Source organism: Hippopotamus amphibius, chromosome 6 (assembly GCF_030028045.1).
Source record: "Hippopotamus amphibius kiboko isolate mHipAmp2 chromosome 6, mHipAmp2.hap2, whole genome shotgun sequence".
NCBI lineage: Eukaryota > Metazoa > Chordata > Mammalia > Artiodactyla > Hippopotamidae > Hippopotamus > Hippopotamus amphibius.
In genome coordinates, this window is record NC_080191.1 from 161730255 (window position 1) to 161748072 (window position 17818).

General features: G+C 39.6%; 1 protein-coding gene across 3 annotated transcripts in view; it reads left to right on the forward strand.

The window, feature by feature from the left end:
• FETUB (fetuin B) overlaps positions 1 to 15151 on the forward strand; it is a 32314-nt gene extending 17163 nt beyond the window's left edge. The window contains exons 2-8 of one of the 3 annotated variants that reach the window (XM_057739502.1): positions 1873 to 1964; positions 2296 to 2406; positions 3718 to 3805; positions 5917 to 6086; positions 6814 to 6915; positions 13533 to 13616; positions 14666 to 15151. In XM_057739502.1, the coding sequence (XP_057595485.1) occupies positions 5937 to 6086; positions 6814 to 6915; positions 13533 to 13616; positions 14666 to 15040 (711 nt within the window). In that variant the 5' untranslated portion in view covers positions 1873 to 1964; positions 2296 to 2406; positions 3718 to 3805; positions 5917 to 5936 and the 3' untranslated portion in view covers positions 15041 to 15151. Of the gene's footprint in view, positions 1 to 1555; positions 1965 to 2295; positions 2407 to 3717; positions 3806 to 5916; positions 6087 to 6813; positions 6916 to 13532; positions 13617 to 14665 lie in introns of those variants that run through there. The other 2 variants (XM_057739500.1, XM_057739501.1) reach the window with 2 other exon arrangements.
• The last annotated feature ends 2667 nt before the right edge of the window (positions 15152 to 17818 follow it).

Here is a 17818-nt window from a genome sequence, read left to right on the forward strand (position 1 = left end):
TTTGTACAGTTCCAACCCGTAGTAACTTCCAAGTAGAACCCCAAGCAGCAGCTAAAAGAGAAAAGCAAGGGTTGGAACCAGTGTATCCCTGTATTCCAGCCCACCTTCCAATCATTCTCTCTCTCTTAACAGCAGTATTAGGTTTTAGCCTCTGAACAAGTTTGCTTCCACACAGTTCCATAGAAAAAAAAGTGTAGAATTGAAGTATGATGCAAGGACTGTTGCCATTCACTTTTTTAAATGCAAATGAAGTCTTCGTTTTACAAAACCTAAATGAGGCTAAATAGAACACTTAAAAAAAAACTTTTAAAAATTTATTTTTTAATTGAAATATACTTGATTTACAATGTTGTTTCTGGTGTACAGCCAAGTGATTCCGTGAAACACATATATACATATTCTTTTCCATTATGGTTTATTACAGGATATTGAATATAGTTCCCTGTGCTGTACAGTAGGACCTTGTTATACCTGCTATATAGTAGTTTGTATCTGCTAATTCCAAACTCCTAATTTATCCCTCCCCCGCCCCCTTTGCCCTTTGATAACCATAAGTTTGTTTTCTATGTCTGTGAGTCTGCTTCTGTTTTGTAAATAAATTCTTTTGTATCATATTTTAGATTCCACATATACGCAATATCATATGATATTCGTCTCTGTCTGGCTTCCTTCACTTAGTATGATAATCTCTAGGTCCATCCATGTTCTTGCAAACGGCATTATTTCATTCCTTTTTATGAAAGAAAAGATTGCTTCCATGTCTTGGCTATGGTAAATAGTGCTGCTATGAACATTGGGGTGCATGTATCTTTTTGAATTGAGTTTTCTCTGGATATATGCCCAGGAGTGGGATTGCTGGATCATATGGCAACTCTAATTTTAGTATTTTAAGGAACCTCCATACTGTTCTCTGTAGTGGCTGCACCCATTTACATTCCCACCAACAGTGTAGGAGGGTTCCCTTTTCTCCACCCTCTCTCTAGCATTTATTATTTGTAAACTTTTTAATGATGGCCATTCCGACTGCTGTGAGGTGGTATCTTGTTGTGGTTTTGATTTGTATTTCTCTAATAATTAGCAATGTTGAGCATCTTTTCATTTGCCTGTTGGCCTTCTGTATGCTAAACAGACCCCTTTCTAACCAGACCCCAGAGTACTTTAGAAATCTCACCAGGGCTAGATGATGTAGGGTTAAAGCCCTTTTCCTGATATAACAAGAATGGTGAACCTGGGAGGTCAAGCATGAAGTCGCTGAGCACCATTAGCACCGTGACTCTGGGCTCCAAGCCTAAGATAGAGATAAGTGTAGCCAGGACATCGGCTGGAGGCAAGGTGCAAGGGGTGATGAGAGAATGTGATAGTCTGCACATTCAGTCTCAGCTGGGGCCCTGGACACAAACCAGAATTCAATTATGACCTCCTAGGAGCCTTGACCCGAATGTTTATTTTGATTTCTTGGGAAACAGGAAACTTAAATCTGTTGACATGCACACATGAATGTGAGATTACTCAGGGGTCTAAGGTTACAGATAGTGGCAAATCCCATTCAAAGTACTGACTCAGGGAAATCCACATTTAGAATTCAAGGAGATAAAATAGGACATTGTGTTTCAAATCCTGATCGCTGGTTTAGACTGCGATTACAAAGCTGTTCAAGTGGACCTCAGGAGCCCTGCAAAGAGCGCCTTCCCTGCAGCTCGGCATACGGACCCCTCCTGGGCCTTGCTCTCCGCAGGATGAATCTGCTCCCACCCCTGGTGTTCTGTGCTCTGGCCGTGTGCTGTGGGGCTGCACCTCCACGCCAGCCAGCCTCCGGCCCCTCGCCTCTCCTCCCCCTTTCCTGCAACAGCTCATATGTGCTGGATATTGCAGACTTCATCCTGCAGGACATCAACAGGGACCGGAAGGATGGCTACGTGCTGAGCCTCAACCGAGTGAGTGATGCCCGTGAACACAGACAGGAGGTAAGTGGTGGTCCCCTCTGGGGCAGGTGTTTGCACAGTTTGGAGAGGCTGGCCAGGGGACGGGAACCCAGAGACACCTGTTGGCAGATGCTTTCCAAATCACAAACCCTGCTGAGTACACATCGCTCTCCTCCGCCAGGGTACTGCAGGCTCTTATTGTTATTAGAAACAAGGGCTACCGGTATCCGCTGAAATGTGTGTCCTGCCACGTATAAGAAATCTTCACAAACGTGATAGCCTTTGGCTTTGTTGTGAAAGAGGGACCTTTTTGGCTCTTCTTTAGGGGTTTCTGCTTCATGTGGGTTGTGTATTTCTCCTCCCCTTCCCACAGGCTGGTCTGGGGTCTCTGTTCTATTTCACGCTGGATGTGTTAGAGACTGGCTGTCATGTGCTCAGCAGGAGGTCGTGGAAGGACTGTGGGGTGAGGATCTTACATGAATCGGTAAGTACTTGTGTCCAGGAGCTCGAGGGGGAAAACTTGATGTCCTCTGTCAACAGGATGAAGATTGCTCAACGTGTGTCATCTTTAAATGTCCCTCTTTATCATCTCTTGGGCAGGATGCCTATGTGGTTATTCCAGTTCTACAGACAAAATAGAGTTTAAGCAGAGGGGTTTCTGAGGCTTCCACTGGGGTCTTGACACTAGAATTGAAAAGTTGCCCCCAAGTTGTTTCCTATCTCCAATACTTACCTGTAGGCTCTGAGCTAGTGTTTAAATTGAGAAAAAAAAGATCTGCGGTATAGTGCTCTGGAAGTGTGTCTAAGGAAAACTGTAGAAGTAATGGAAGGGGAACTTTTTAATTTGTTTTATTTTACTTTATTTTATTTTAATGAATACTGATATGAGATTTGAGCCTGGTGACGGGGAGAGCTATGGTATGAGAGCTCTCAGAGGTGCCATGGAAGGATTTCCTGGAATCATAGAACCTAAAGGGAGTCAGAATTGATCCTTTTAAAGATGACCATAGAAGAGGCTTAAAAATAACATAGTCAGTTTTCATTTGGTTCTCAGTTATCCTGAGATTATCTTCATTAGTTTATATGAAATTTTATGAGTATAGGAGTGTGATATAAGTGTTTAGAAGTGAACTATTTGGCCAAGGTATCGTTTCCTAATCATTTAACCAAATTTGTCAAACTGCACCTACCTGGTTTTGAAAAGCAAATAGTCTATTTACCCTGTTGTGAATTATATTTGTTAAGGTGACACTAGCTGCTATAACACATACACTAAAAAGTGTATGCTGATTGCAAAATGGTAGAAGTTGATTTCCCATTGATGTAAAGTTCAAAATAGAAATTCTTAATCAGGAAGGGGCTTTCCTCCAGGAGTGATTTGGAGACCCAGGTGCCTTCCTTGTTGCAGCTCTGGACTCTGTGGCTTCGGTGGTCACCATGCTCATCTGCATCAAGCTATGGAAAGGGAAAGAGCACGGACGACAGGCGGCACATGGGAGAGCTTTATAGGCTAGACCTGGAAGTGGTTACACATCACTTCTGCTCATCTCGCTGTGGTTAGAACTCAGTTGCACACAGTCACATCTAAGCAGGAAGGAAGCTGGGAAGAAGTCAAGCTGTGTCTCAGGAGAAGGTTAAACTGTTTGATGATCAGCTGGCCGTTTCCCCCACCCAAAAACTACCAAAATTGACCTTAAGTTTCTCGTTCCTCAAAAAAGAAATGTCCAGTTTCATTTTGGGGGTATTTTTTAAAGTTTCAGTTCACTGTGTCATAAAATGTATTTGTTGGTTCCAGGTTTATGGTCAATGCAAAGCAGTATTTTATGTTAATAAGGCAAGAAGAATTTTCTATTTACCTGCTTATAATTGTACCCTTCGCCTAGGTAAGAGATCACTTTGATTTTGTTCATTTTAATAATAGATGGAAAAAGAGCATTTAACTATACTATGCTATAGTGTATACACTTTCTCCCATCCTTACTTCGTACTCATTCCAAAGCCGAGTTCTTCATATATCCAACACTTGTACTGCTCCTCTTCCCATAATTAATCTTCCTAAATAACTTGCAATAGCTCTACGTTGTGTCCTACATCAAATCCTAAATTTTCAGTCTGACATAAATGGCATCATCTCTATGACTGGTCCCTGGGCTTCCTTTCTAGCTATTTCTGCCTTATTTCCTTGACGATACCAACTCAGCACTCCGTTCAACTGCATGGCTGCTATTTTCTGAACCCACATCACGCTTTCCAATCCCTGCATCTTGTTTGTGCTTCTCTCTCTGCTGAGGATGCCCTTCACTGATAACTTCTGCCCTTGGAACTCATAGCGTCCTTTAAAGATCATTGCCAGTGCTGCTTCTTCCACTATGTTCTCTATTCAAGAAACTCCCTCCCCCCAAACAAAACAAAACAAAACAAAAACAAAAACAAAAAGTGGTGCTTTCCTGTTTTTACATCCCTATACAATTTAACCTAACCATTCATGGAGCGTAGACCGTGCATTGCCTTGATTTGGAGTCGTCCGTCTTATGTCATGTAGAACGTTTTATCCCTTCTTCCTCTCTGCTACAACTCTATCAGTTTCTATGAGGTATAAGGAGTCTATAATATCATTGAATAAATTAATACATGCATGCATTCATTCTGGGTCCTTCTTTGAGAAGCAAACATCCCTGGCATGGGAAAATAGGCTATGGCTCCTCATCAAACTCATCATTACATGCATGTGACTTCCCTGGGGGAATCTTGTTCAAGTGCAGATTCTGATTCTGTAGGTCTGGGGCGGGGCCTGAGGTTCTGCATTTGTAACAAGCTCTAGGTGAAAATAATACCATTGGTTCCTTTGCGGGACAAGACAACGGAGCTAAACCTTCCTGGTTGTGAAGGTGAGACTCACCCAAAATAAATTAGAGGGCGACTAATAAAACGGATCAGGTCTCAAATGGAAGTCCCAGCTACTGGAGGTATGGGAGGGCAGGAAATGACACGCAGGGATGGTGCTGGGAGTGAAAGCTGTGGGTGTAATTCCCCCCCCAAAATGGCCAAATGCACCCAAATAAACACACAGTTGATCAAAGCAATGTGTTTGCTTTGTCAAAACAACTTCTAGACAAGTTTCCTAGCCTGACTTTCACACTAGTTTTGCCACCCCCAGCTCCTCCCAGTCAGACATGCCATAAGTGTGATTATCCCACCCAGTCATCCAGTGATTCAATCAACTTTTATTTTCCAGCTCATTGGCATTTTCTAACCAAAGAGGGTGTGCTTCCACCTTCATATGTTGTTACTCACGCACTCATTCATTTAGCAGGCCTTTACTAAGCGCCAGTCATGTGTTAGACATTATGTTAGGTGCTGGTGACTAAAAGGTGAATAAAACATGACAGTCAGGAAATCCCAACTCCGTCTACTTTACCGAGGCAATAATGGTGGAAGATATTGAGCTAATTGGGAAAATGATTTTATAGCAATATACGGTTGACCCTTGAACAACACAGGTTTGAACTATCACGGTCCACTCATCCATGGATTTTTTTTTTTCACTAAATACATACTGTAATACTACACACTATGTGTGGCTGGTTGAATCTGTGGCTGCAGAACTATGGATACAGAGAGCTGAATGTAAAGCAAAAAACTGGGATTTTTGGCTGTGCGGAGAGTCAGCAGCCCAAACCCCCATGTTGTTCGAGGGTTAACTATACTATATTATGTGTTTTTTAGTTGAATTCCTAGGGTCAAAAAACAAAATTGTGTAAAGTGAAAAAATATTGCTTTGTTTCTTTTTAAATTATGAAAGTAATACACGCTCATTGCAGAAAACTCTGCAGAAAGCTAACTTCCTCAATAATGCGCTCCCACTCCATCCTTGACGAAGCTGAGCGTTATCTTGTTTCTTTCAATCTCTGCCTCTGTTGTGATCACATGACTGGCAGGATTACGCATCATTAAGGAGTTTTATTTTTAAACTCGCTGTCTTTGGCATCAACAGTTTCTCGAAGCGAGATTAGCATGATGTGCCCTGACTGCCCCAGCTCCAGCCCCTACGATTTGTCAGACCCCAGGTTCCTGGAAACTGCTACTGAGTCTCTTGCAAAGTACAACCAGAAGAGCCCCTCGAAGCAATATTCGCTCGTCAAAATCACCAAAACTTCTAGTCAGGTGAGGCTGAAATGCCGGTTACAACAACGTGTCCCATAACTGTTGCTTTCGCTATTGAGGCGCTCCTCTTCATGAGAAGCCAGGAGCCTTTTCATCATTGCCTCCCTTTGCTGAGCCTGATGCACATTCAATCGTGTTTGAGTTTCTGAGTTATTCCACGGGATTTCCATTAACGTCATGTGACTTGGTTTTACCTCGTTGCCCTGAAGGCAAGAAGGGAGATGGACTCATAATCTCCCTGGGTTTTTCTACTTAGGTTCACTGTTTACTACCACGTTCCCGTATCTGGTTGACCATGGACCACTTAGCAAGTCAACTTCTATTCTGTGCTTTAAGTGCAGGAACGGATGTTGAGTTTTATGCACTGGGGGAAATGTTGATTTGTATCTGAATTATGTTGATATTCTATCATATGGAGAAAAGCTAATTTAAAAACAAAGTTACGTGAGGAAAAATAAGCTCATCCAAGGGAAGATTTTTAGGCCCCACTTAAACCCTTAAGAAGGGAAGAAAGAACAATCCTTAAGAATGGTGATTATGTTTTTCTAAATAACAAAATCATAATACATGGTTTGATCATGGTGGGGGTTATAGGGACAAGAAGAGACCTGTGTTGACAGTGACTCTGGGAATGTATGGTTTCTGTAAATAGAATGTTGCCAAACCTGAGTCATTTCTCCACTTGGGAAGGTTTGATTTTTGTTTCTCACCTCTTGCCTCCTACCAGTGGGTATTTGGTCCTGCCTACTTTGTGGAATATTTAATCAAAGAGTCACCGTGTACCAAGTCCCAGGCTAGCAGCTGTACGCTTCAGCCCTCTAACTCTGAGGTGAGTATTGTTGAATGTCTTCATAATTTAAGATTTGTGCTCACAGATCATCTATATATATTTATTGACCATAAATCATACATGTAGTGTTGTAAGGCATGAGACAATTTTCTTCCCTTTAAGGAGCAACTGACTAGTTAGAGATGGCTCAGATGCAATAATATTTGATTGTAAATACGGTTTCCATCAGCAATGTGATGCCTTTGCAAAAAATGATCATAGGAGGCTATAAAATATAGGCAAATCTCCCCAGTGGTTGGTAGTAGTCCTGCTTTGATCTGAACAAACCTAGTTACCTTTGGTTTTCCATTCCTTGGACCACTCTTTAAGAAGGACAGAGTCAAACAGGATTGCTTTCAAAGAATGCAGCGAACATGGGGAGGGTGCTCTGAAACCATCTGAAGCACACCTAGTAGGAATTGGCACAATGTATTGTAGCACGATTAGGCAAAATGCAGGCTTTTTCCCCCTTTATTCACTTAGTTATAATAAGAGCTTTATTAAGATATAATTCACTCGTATGTCAATTATATCTCAATAAAAGTTCTTAAGAAAATAAAATACAAAAAAAAGATAAAATTCACACACCATAAAATTCACCCTTTTAAGGTGTGCAATTCAGTGTTTTTTAGTCTATTCTTAGAGTTGTGCCATCATCACCACTATTTAATTTTAGAATATTTTCATCAGCCCGAAAGGAAACTCCGCATCCATTAGCAGTCACTCCCCTTGCCCTTTCATCCACGCCCCTAGAAACCACTAATCTCTATGACTACATTTTTTGAACATTTTATATAATGGAATCACACTGTATGTGGCCTTTTTTGTCTGGCTTCTTTCACTTACCAGAAATATTTTCAAGGGCTACCCACGTTTAGCATTGACGTATCAGTGCTTCATTTCTTTTAATGACCAAACGATATTTCACTGCATGGATGTACCATGTATTGTTTATTCATTCATCAGTTGATGGATATATGAGTCGTTTCCTCATTTGAGATATTATGAATAGTACTACTATGGACATTTGTGTATAAGTTTTTTTTTTTTTTGGCCACACCACATGGCTTGCAGGATCTTAGTTCTCCAACCAGGGGTTGAACTCAGGCCCAAGACAGTGAAAGCGCCGAGTCCTTACCACTGGAGCTCCAGGGAATTCCCCGTGTAAAGTTTTTATGTATACATATATTTTCATTTCTTTTGAGTATATACCTTAGAGTGGGATTGCTGGGTCATATGAGAATTCTATGTTTAACCTTTTAACTAGCTGCAAACTCTTTTCCAAAGGGACTGCACCAGTTTCACAATCCCATCAACAATGTTCAGTGAGGGTTTCAATTTCTCCACGTTTTTCCCAATGCTTATTATTATTATCTGTCTTTTTTATTATAGATATCTTACTGAGTATGAAGTAGTCTCTCATTGTGGTTATATTTGAAGTTTCCTAATGGCTAATGATATTGGTATCTTTTAATATGCTTTTTGGCCATGTGTATGTATTCTTTGGAGAAAAGTCTGTTCAAATCCTTTGTCATTTAAAAATTGGATTATTTATATTTTATTGTTGAATTGTAAGAATTCTTTACATATTCTGGATATAATCCCCTTATCAGATATATGATTTTCAAATTTTTTCTCCCATTGTCTGATTTGTCTATTCATTTTCTTGATGATGTGCTTTGAAGGACAAACGCTTTTAATTTTAGTGAAATCTTATTTATACTTTTTCTTCTGCTGAGTATGCTTTTTGTGTCATATCTAAGAATCCATTGCCTAATCCAAGGTCACTAAGATTTACTCCTATGTATTCCTCTAAGAGTTTTATAGTTTTAGCTTTAGGTCTCTGACCCCCCCTTTGTTTTTGGCCATGTTGCACGGCATGTGGGATCTTAGTTCCCTGACCAGGGATCGAACCTTTGCCCTCTGCATTGATAGCTCGGAGTCTTAATCACTGGACCATCAGAGGAGTCCCCTCTGACCCATTTCTGAGTTAATTTTTGTATATAGTATGAGGTAGGAGGTTCAACTTCACTCTTCTGATTGTGGATATCCAATTATCCCAGAACTATTTGTTGAGAAGGCTGTTATTCCCCCATTTGATTGTACTGGCATACTTTTTGAAGATGAATTGACTATAAACGTAAGGGTTTATTTTGTACCCTCAATTTTATTCCATTGATCTGCATATCTATTCTTATACCATACAATGTTTTGTAGTCTTTCATGTCCAAAACTTTCACTTTTTTGAATAGCTAAGTATTTTATTCTCTTTGATGCTGGTATGGTGTATTTATCTTCTCAATTTTATTTTGGATTGTTCATTGTAAATATTTAGAAATATGATTGATTTTTGTATTTTGACCTTATATCCTGTAACATTGCTGAACTCATTTATTAGTGCTAATAGTTTTCTAGTAGAGTCCTTAGGATTTTCTCTATATAAGATCACGTCTTCTACAAATAGATATAGCTTTACTTCTTCCTTTTCCATCTGAATGACTTTTAATTCTTACCTAATTTTCTTGACTAGAACTTCCAGTACAATGTTGAATAGAGATGGAGAGAGCAGACATCCTTATCTTATTTCTGGTTTTAAGAGGAAAGTATTCAGTATTTCATCATTTAATATGAGGGTAACTGTAGGCTTTTTATAGCTGCTTTTTATCAAGTTGAGAAAGTTCCCTTCTAGTCCTAGTTTGTTGAATGTTTTTATCAAAAAGTAGTGTTAGTTTGCCAAATACTTTTTCTGTGTTAATGAGATAATCGTTTGATTTTTCTTTTCTCCTCTAATCTGTTAGTATTGTACATAACAATGATTTTTGTATGTTAAAACAGCCTTGAGCTTTGGGGATGAATCACAGTTAATCATGGTGTATAATCCCTTTTATATGTTTCTGAATTCAGTTTGCCAGTGGTTTGTTTTTTTCTTTTAAGGATTTTTAATCTCTATTTAACAGAGACATTGGTCTGTAGTTTTTCTGTGTTGTCTCTGCCTGATTTTCATATGAGTTAGTATTGGCTGCATAGAATGAGTTGGGAAATTTTCCCTCCTCTTCTATTTTATTTTAGAAGAACTTGTGAAGGATTGGTGCTCATTTTTCTTTAAATATTTGGTGGAATTCACCAGTGAAGCCATCTGGGCCTGAGCTTTTCTTTGTGGGAAGTTTACTTGATTAATAATTCAATCTCTTGTTATAAGTCTATTCAGATTTTATATATCTTCTTGAGAAGTTGTGGTAGTTCATATCTTCCTAGGAATTTGTCCATTTCATTTAAGTTATCTAATTTGCCAGCAAACAATTATTCATAGTATTCTATTTTTATTTCTGAAAGATTAGAAGTGATGTACCCTATTTAATTTCAATTTTAGTAGTTTGAGTCCCTTTTATCTTGGTCTACCTAAAGCTTTGCCAGTTTTATTGTTTTTCAAAAAGAATCAACTTTCAGTTTCATTTATTTCTCTGTTCTTTTTTTATTATCTAATTCATTTGTTTCCTCTCTACTCTTTATTATAACCTTCTTTTTGCTTGCTTTGGGCTTAGCTTATTTTTCTTTTTCTAGCTTTTTCAGGTAGAAGTTTAGGTTATTGATTTACAATCTTTATTCTCTTTTAACATAAGCATTTACATCTACAAATTTCCTTCTAAGCAATGGTTGAGCTGTGTCTCACAAGTTATACATGTTGTTTTTGTTTCCATTCATCTCAAAATATTTTCTAATTTCTCTTGTGATTTTTTCTTTGACCAATTGGTTATTTAGGAGTGTTATTTAATTTCCACATATCTGTGAAAATTCCAATTTCCTTTCTGTTATTCATGTCTAATTTCATCCCATTGTGGTTGGAGAATGTACTCTGTGTGATCTCAATTCTTTTAAATGTATTGAAGCTTATTTTATGGTTTAACATAAGGTCTATCCTAGAGAAAGTTCCACGTACACTGGAGAAGAATGTGTGTTCTGCTGTTGTTAGGTAAAGCATCCTGTAATTGTCTATTAGGTTTAGTTTGTTTATAGTGTTGTTCAAGACTTCTATTTCTTTGTTGATGTTCTGCATACTTGTTTTATCCATTATTGAAAATGAGGTTTCCAACTACTATTGTTGAATTACCTATGTCTTCCTTCAATTCTGTCAGATTTTGCTTATGTACTTCAGGGCTCTACTGTTAGGGACAATATATTTATAGTTGTGTCTTTCTAATAAATTGAGTCTTTTGTCACTATAAAGTGTTTTTCCTTGTCTCTAGTAACAATTTTTGTCTTAAAGTCAATTTTGTCTGATATTTGTATAGCCTTTCCCAGCTCTTTTTGGTTACTGTCTGCATTGTAAATTTTTTTCCATCTTTTAACTTTCAACCTGTGTATGTCTTTGAATCTGAACTATGTCTCTCAAAAGTCTTTTATAATAACAAGTCAATTGAATATTAAGGAATAATTGGGAAAACGTCTTCATCTTCTGTGGAATCTCCCTTTCTCACTTCTCCATGCCATCTTGGGCCGATCACATAGCTTTCTGGTCATATTCAGTAATAAGAACAATTTCACTTAGATTACCAAGATTCACTTTCAGGTATTAAAAATTCTTTTTAGTCAATTCTGAATCAAAACTTCTATCTCATATGCAATTCAAAGTTTTTTCCTCTCTGTAGCTCAAGCCTAACCTAGAGCTTAAGGCTTGCTGTGAGGAAGGAGTCAAGGTCTGTCCTTTCACTCTTTCTCCCCCTCCTGTAATCTTTTATTTAATCGTGGCTCTTCCAAGTCCCAAGAAGAATGAGAGAGAATTAGAGAAAAGAGTTTAAAGTCTCTTTACATAACTGGACCTGCAGTTGTAATTTTCTCTTGGTCTACACTGGCCCTCTGTTTACACTTGAAAGAACGCATATTCTGACTCTAAAATTTCTCTTCTAGGAATTTACCCTAGGGATATATGAAAAGATATAGCTTCAATGTTTAAACATAAAAAATTAGATTCAATCTAGTGTCTAACAATCCAGTGTTATTGTTAAATAACACAGAAGAATATTAGGTAGCCATTATAAGGAAAATCATAGAAAACTATTCAGTGTCATAAAAGGATTTTCACTATATATTGTTAAATGACAAAAAAAGAGTTATAAAATATTATGTATAGTATAATTCTATTTTTCTAGAAGAAAAATTATGTATGCATAGGAAAAAATGTTAGAAGAAAATAAATCACTGCAGAAAACGGGTATCTTTCATGCAATTGCAGGTCTTTTTTTTTTTTTTTACCATTTTAAATTTTTATTATAGAATTTTCAAATATATTCAAAAATACAGAAAGTACTATAATAAGCTCCCATGTTTAACAGTTCAACAATTATCAAAATTTTGAAAGTGATTATCAGAAAGCCAATCTCAGAAGTCATATAATTACACCTACAAATGCTTCAGTACACATCTCTAACTTTTTATACAACAATGCCATTATAACAACTATGAAAATTAACAATAATTCCTCAGTATCAACTAGTACCTATCCATATGCAAAGTTTCATAACTATCTCAAAAATGTCTTTTTACAGTTGGTTTGATCAAATCAGGATCCTGTAAGGACTTCACATTGCATTAATTTGTTACAGACATACCTTGAGATATTGTAGGTTTCATTCCAGACCACCACAATAAAGTGAATTTTTAAAAATTTTTATTTATTTATTTATTTATTTATTTATTTATTTATTTATTTACTTATTGGCTGTGTTGGGTCTTCGCTGCTGCACACGGGCTTTCTTTAGTTGCAGAGAGCGGGGGCTACTCTTTGCTATGGTGTGTGGACTTATCACTATGGTGGCTTCTCCAGTTGCGGAGCATGGGCTCTAGGCATGTGGGCTTCAGTAACTGTGGCATGTGGGCTCAGTAGTTGTGGCTCGCGGGCTCTAGAGCGCAGGCTCCCTAGTTGTGGCGCATGGGCTTAGCTGCTCAGCAGCATGTGGGATCTTCCCGGACCAGGGCTCGAACCCCTGTCCCCTGCATTAGCATGCAGATTCTTAACCACTGCGCCACCAGGGAAGTCCCCAGTGTTGGGCAATATGACTGTCACAGATCATGGTGGCGACAATCAATCGCAGATCTTTTTATCTTCTTTTTGTTTATCCATATTCTAAATAACTATGTATTACATTTATAATAAGAAAACAAGCTTATTTTATTTTTAAATAAAGTTTGAGAAGATGAGAGTAGTCTTGTCTGAGAAGCAAAAACTCAGATGGAACATATATAAAGGGCTGCTAAATGAGAGATGAAAACAAGTTTTCTAGTTGACCCAAGGGTAGACATATGGCCAAGAGATAGACCCAGATTTCTGTGTCTGCTCTACAGACACAGATTTCTGCTCCTAATAGAGAAGAAATTTTCTAATAGAGTTTGTTCTTCAAGAAATCCTGACTTTCTCTCATGGGAGGAGGCAATTTGCCTAGTTTTGGTGATTATTTGGTAGGGATGATCTAAAGAACTGGCTCAGAGCCTACCTATTACATGATAGGCGCATGAAAATGTTGATTGGTTGGGTGTCTATGTGAGCAGAAAGCAAGTTGATTTCTGTTTATGATCACTGATAATCGTAATATACATGTGACATTGTATTTTCTTTTTTTTAGCCTGTTGGTATTTGCCACGGTTCTCTGAGTGAACAGGACTCAGAAAAGTCTGTCTCTGTGACTTGTGAATTCTTTAAATCACAGGTATGTTTTAGTCTAATTGTTTGTCTTTCTGGGACTGAAAGAGCAGATTATCTTTATTTTAGTTGCACCTACCCTACCCTCTCCTTTTATTTTCTTAAAATCCGTGATTACCACTTTATTCAGGGTGCCTTAAGGCCACATCCACAGGGTAGCTGATGGAAGATCTGTCACCCTCTTTTAATTACAACATGATCCCTATAGCATAAGTAAGACCCCTTTAGCTTGAATGGCTCAGGCCTCTGAGACATTAAATTCAGTGTCCCAAAGACTTTTACCCTGAACCATAGGTAGAAGTTGATTCTGTGGAAATACTGAATCCCTTTCCAGAAGTATTTATTGAGCACTTACCGTGAGGCAGCCTGGTACCTTTGAGAGGGTGGTTGAGACAGGCCACCTGGGTTCCAATCTTGTTCTGCCACCTACGAACTCTGTGAACATGGAGAAGTTCCTACGTCTCTGAGTCTTGGTTGCCTCATCTGTAGAATGGGATTGCAATCCCTACCTCCTTCAGATCCCCAGTGAGAAATGGGTCAGAGGATCTGGCTGAAGGGTGCTGCCCTGGCACAGAATAAACAATCAATAAAGTGGCTTCTGCTGCCGCTACTAGGAGTGGGGAGACAGCTTACTAGGGACTTTGAACAGGCCATTTTATCCCTCTGGATCATTGTTCAGCTCTGGAAATTTGTGAAGCTTACAGTCCAGCTTCCAAAGGTTTTGATTCCCCCCAGCCCTTATCTGTTTTGCTTTTTAACCATTTATTTATTTATTTGTTTATTTATTTATTTATTAAAAACATGTTTTGACCATGCAGCCTGTAGGCTCTTAGTTCCCCAACCAGGGATTGAACCCTGGCCATAGCAGTGAAAGCCTGAAGTCTTAACCACTAGATGCCAGGGTAATCCCTTTAAACCCTTTAATGAGAGGCCCATCTAGCTAGTCTCCCTTTGAAAATTCCATCAGAAAGGCACAGAATGATGTAACCTCTTACCAGGCATGGCAGAGACTTAATTGGAGGACAATTCCCTTATTTTAAAGCATTCTTATTTCAGGCTCCCACACCTAGAGGTGAAAACTCTACTGTTAACCAGAGACCTACAAATCTCTCCAAGGTGGAAGAGCCCCAGCAGAAAAACACATCTCCCACCAACTCATCCGCCAAAGCTGTGCCAAAAGGATCTGTCCAGTACCTTCCCGACTTGGATGACAAGCCTGACGGTTCCCAGGGACAGGACCCTGTTGAGGCCTTCCCTCTGCAGCTGGATCTAACCACAAATCCCCAAGGAGAACCACTGGATGTCTCCTTCCTCTTCCTTGAGCCTATGGAAGAGAAGCCAGTTGTGCTGCCTTTCCCCTCAAAAGAACAACGCTCTGCTGAGTGCCCAGGACCAGCTCAGAAGGACAACCCTCTTATTCTCCCACCATGAGAACCACGTAGAGGATTCCTGGGGACATACTGGCCTGCTGGAGATGAGAGGTGGTGGGGAAAGGGGGACAGAGAAACAGTTCAGACATAGAGAAGGCTAATAAAGTATGTCTTTTTGACTCCTCTTGATCTCATCATGTTGCCTGGAAATGGAAATAAGACAAAACTGGTCACTTGCACACTGGGCTGCAACCCTCCTAAACCATCCAAGGCTTCATGCCATGGATAGATGCCTCTCATATCTTCTGCCCCTCTCTTTGTAATGACTTCTTACTTTTTGCTAAGTGTTTCTGATGTAGGGCCTTACTTAGGGATGTCTTCATCTTTCTGATGTTGACCTAAAACAAATAGACTGAAGACACTTCTCCAGCAAAGATGAGTTTATTCAGGATCAGCAGAGGATTGTGATTCAGGGTCTGCAACGGGGCAGAGCCACATGCAAGTCCCCACATAGCAAGGGAAAGAGGAGGCCTTCATAGAGAGGAAAAGGAAGTTGGAAGGGCCATACTGAACAAAAAATCCGTGGCTTTGCATTGGCTGAGCCCTTGCCAGGAAAGAAAAGTCTTCTTCCTATTGGGCTGTACTGTTCTCACAGGTGAGAGTGCCCCCTTCTGGCCTCCCAACTCTATAAACTGAGGTTTCTGTTTATTAATTTTTTACACGTCTCCCCCTTATAATTAAGGTCTTTCTCTGAAAGCATCACTGATCAAGAGTTGGGTTTCCTAGTTTCAATGGCTTTTTTCATTCTGTGTCAGGAAGGACCTTTCCTGGGTGTAGTGTCTCAAATAGAAGGGAAAGTACAAAGATTAGAAAAATACTAAGGTCACATTTAAATGACAAGAAGGGGAAGGAGGGAGAACTCTCAGGTCCTTTTTATCTAGAGTTCATATTTTATCAAGATCCTAGACATAGGAGATCATCTGAAGCGTTACATAGTCAAAATTTTGGCAGCAAGCTTCTGACAATCCTGGTCCAGATATCCTGGGAAAGCTGTCTCATCAGCTGTCATCTGCTTCAATTCTGGGAAATTTTACTTTCAGGTCACCAGATGATGGGCAGGTCCAGTCAGGGTTTGGCACTTTCTTTAGGTGTGTCACGTGAATCCAAGAGTCTATTCCTTGGAGTTTGGTGGCATGAGAGCTGGCTAGCAGTACTGTGAGATTGAAGGAGAGTTCTTCTGGAGAAGTCTTTTCAAAATAGATAAAATCTCTAGGTTGCAAGGTGTGATGCTTAAGGTCTTTTTCTCCCGAGGGCATACTGTGAAAAGATTGCTTTACCAAAACATGGTTATTTTTAATAGGAACAATTAGGATCTTTGCAATATCTCTCCTTTATCAGTTGTGGGTCAAAAGAAGCAGGAGCAAAGTGCACTGGGTGTTCTGTGACTCTCTCAAAGGGTTAGAGTTTATGAGTTCCAAAATGGGCAGATCTGAGATTTACAGGGACCAATAGCAATGCTTTTGGTCAAGGTAGCTAGAGGGCCTCTACAGATATTTCCAATTGAGTCTTAATGATGTTGTCAAACCAGAGGATTGAGGGTGGTGAGCACAATGAAAGTGTAAAAGAGACCAAACAGCACATATTTGTCAAAACACCTGGCAAGTAAAATGGGTTCCTTGATCACTATGAAGTTTGAGAGGAGTTCCCCAGGTAGGGAGAATCTTTTCCAGGGGGACTTTAGCCACAGAAGAGGCAGTAGCCTGTCTGCAAGGGAAGGTTTCAGTTTGGTGTGAAAACATATAGACCATGACTAACACATGTTTATACCCAGTAGATGGAGAAGTTACATGAAGTCCATTTGCCAGGCCTTGAATGGTCTCTTTGGCAGTTTAAAATGGGAACAACACAAACAGGCTTCCCTGGGTTGCACTCTGGACAAGTGGGACAAGTGAGGCAGGCACTCTTTGCAGCCTTGTTAGTGGTTTCCCACCAATGTTGGTTCATGAAGGCTCTCATTTTGTCAGGAGACCAATGGTTTAATGCACGTGCAGGGGTGAGGAGTGGGAATTTTAGAATCTCTGGTAGGACTGGGTTGTTATTTGGTCCAAACCAGAGCTTTCTCTTCTTATCAAATCAACAAGTGCTGAAAATTGTGTTTTTCTTTTTCTGAGGCCAGTTTTGGGGCCCCTCTAGCCAGTTTTCCTAAATTATCATTTGGGAAATATCCCTTTGGACCGTGACAGAGGTTTGGCTGCTGTTGGTCCCTTTAAGGGCAGCACTGCTTGCAGAAATCTGAACAAGATACATTTCCCTTACTTTTCAGAGAGTCAAGTTTAGAATGCCCTGAGATCTTAATAATAGCTAAAGCAGCAGGTTAAAGTATTTCATTTGATAATTCCTAAACACAGGGGTCATTTAAAAATTTTATTTCCATGGAAGTAAGGAAGCCTCGTCTTCCCCACAACACTCTAAAATCATGAGTTACTCTGAAAGCATATCTACCATCAGTATAAAAATTGGCAGTTTTGTCCTTGGCTAAAGGACAAGCCTGTGTAAGAGCATATAATTCAGCCTGTTGGGCCAAAGTAGCTACAGGTAAAGATGCTGCCCCAGCACCATCAGAAGGAGTTGTCACGGTACACCCAGCACACTATTTGCCATTGTCGCCTTTAACTAAAACCCATCAGTGAACCAGGAGAAATCAGTGTTACCCAGTGGAATTTCCTACAGACGGTTAGAGGGGTCAGGTGGTTTGCCAGCATTAAGCAGTCGTGAGGGACTTTGTCAGTGACAGAGGGGAGAAGAGTAGCCAGGTTGAGGTTATTACAACACAAAAGAG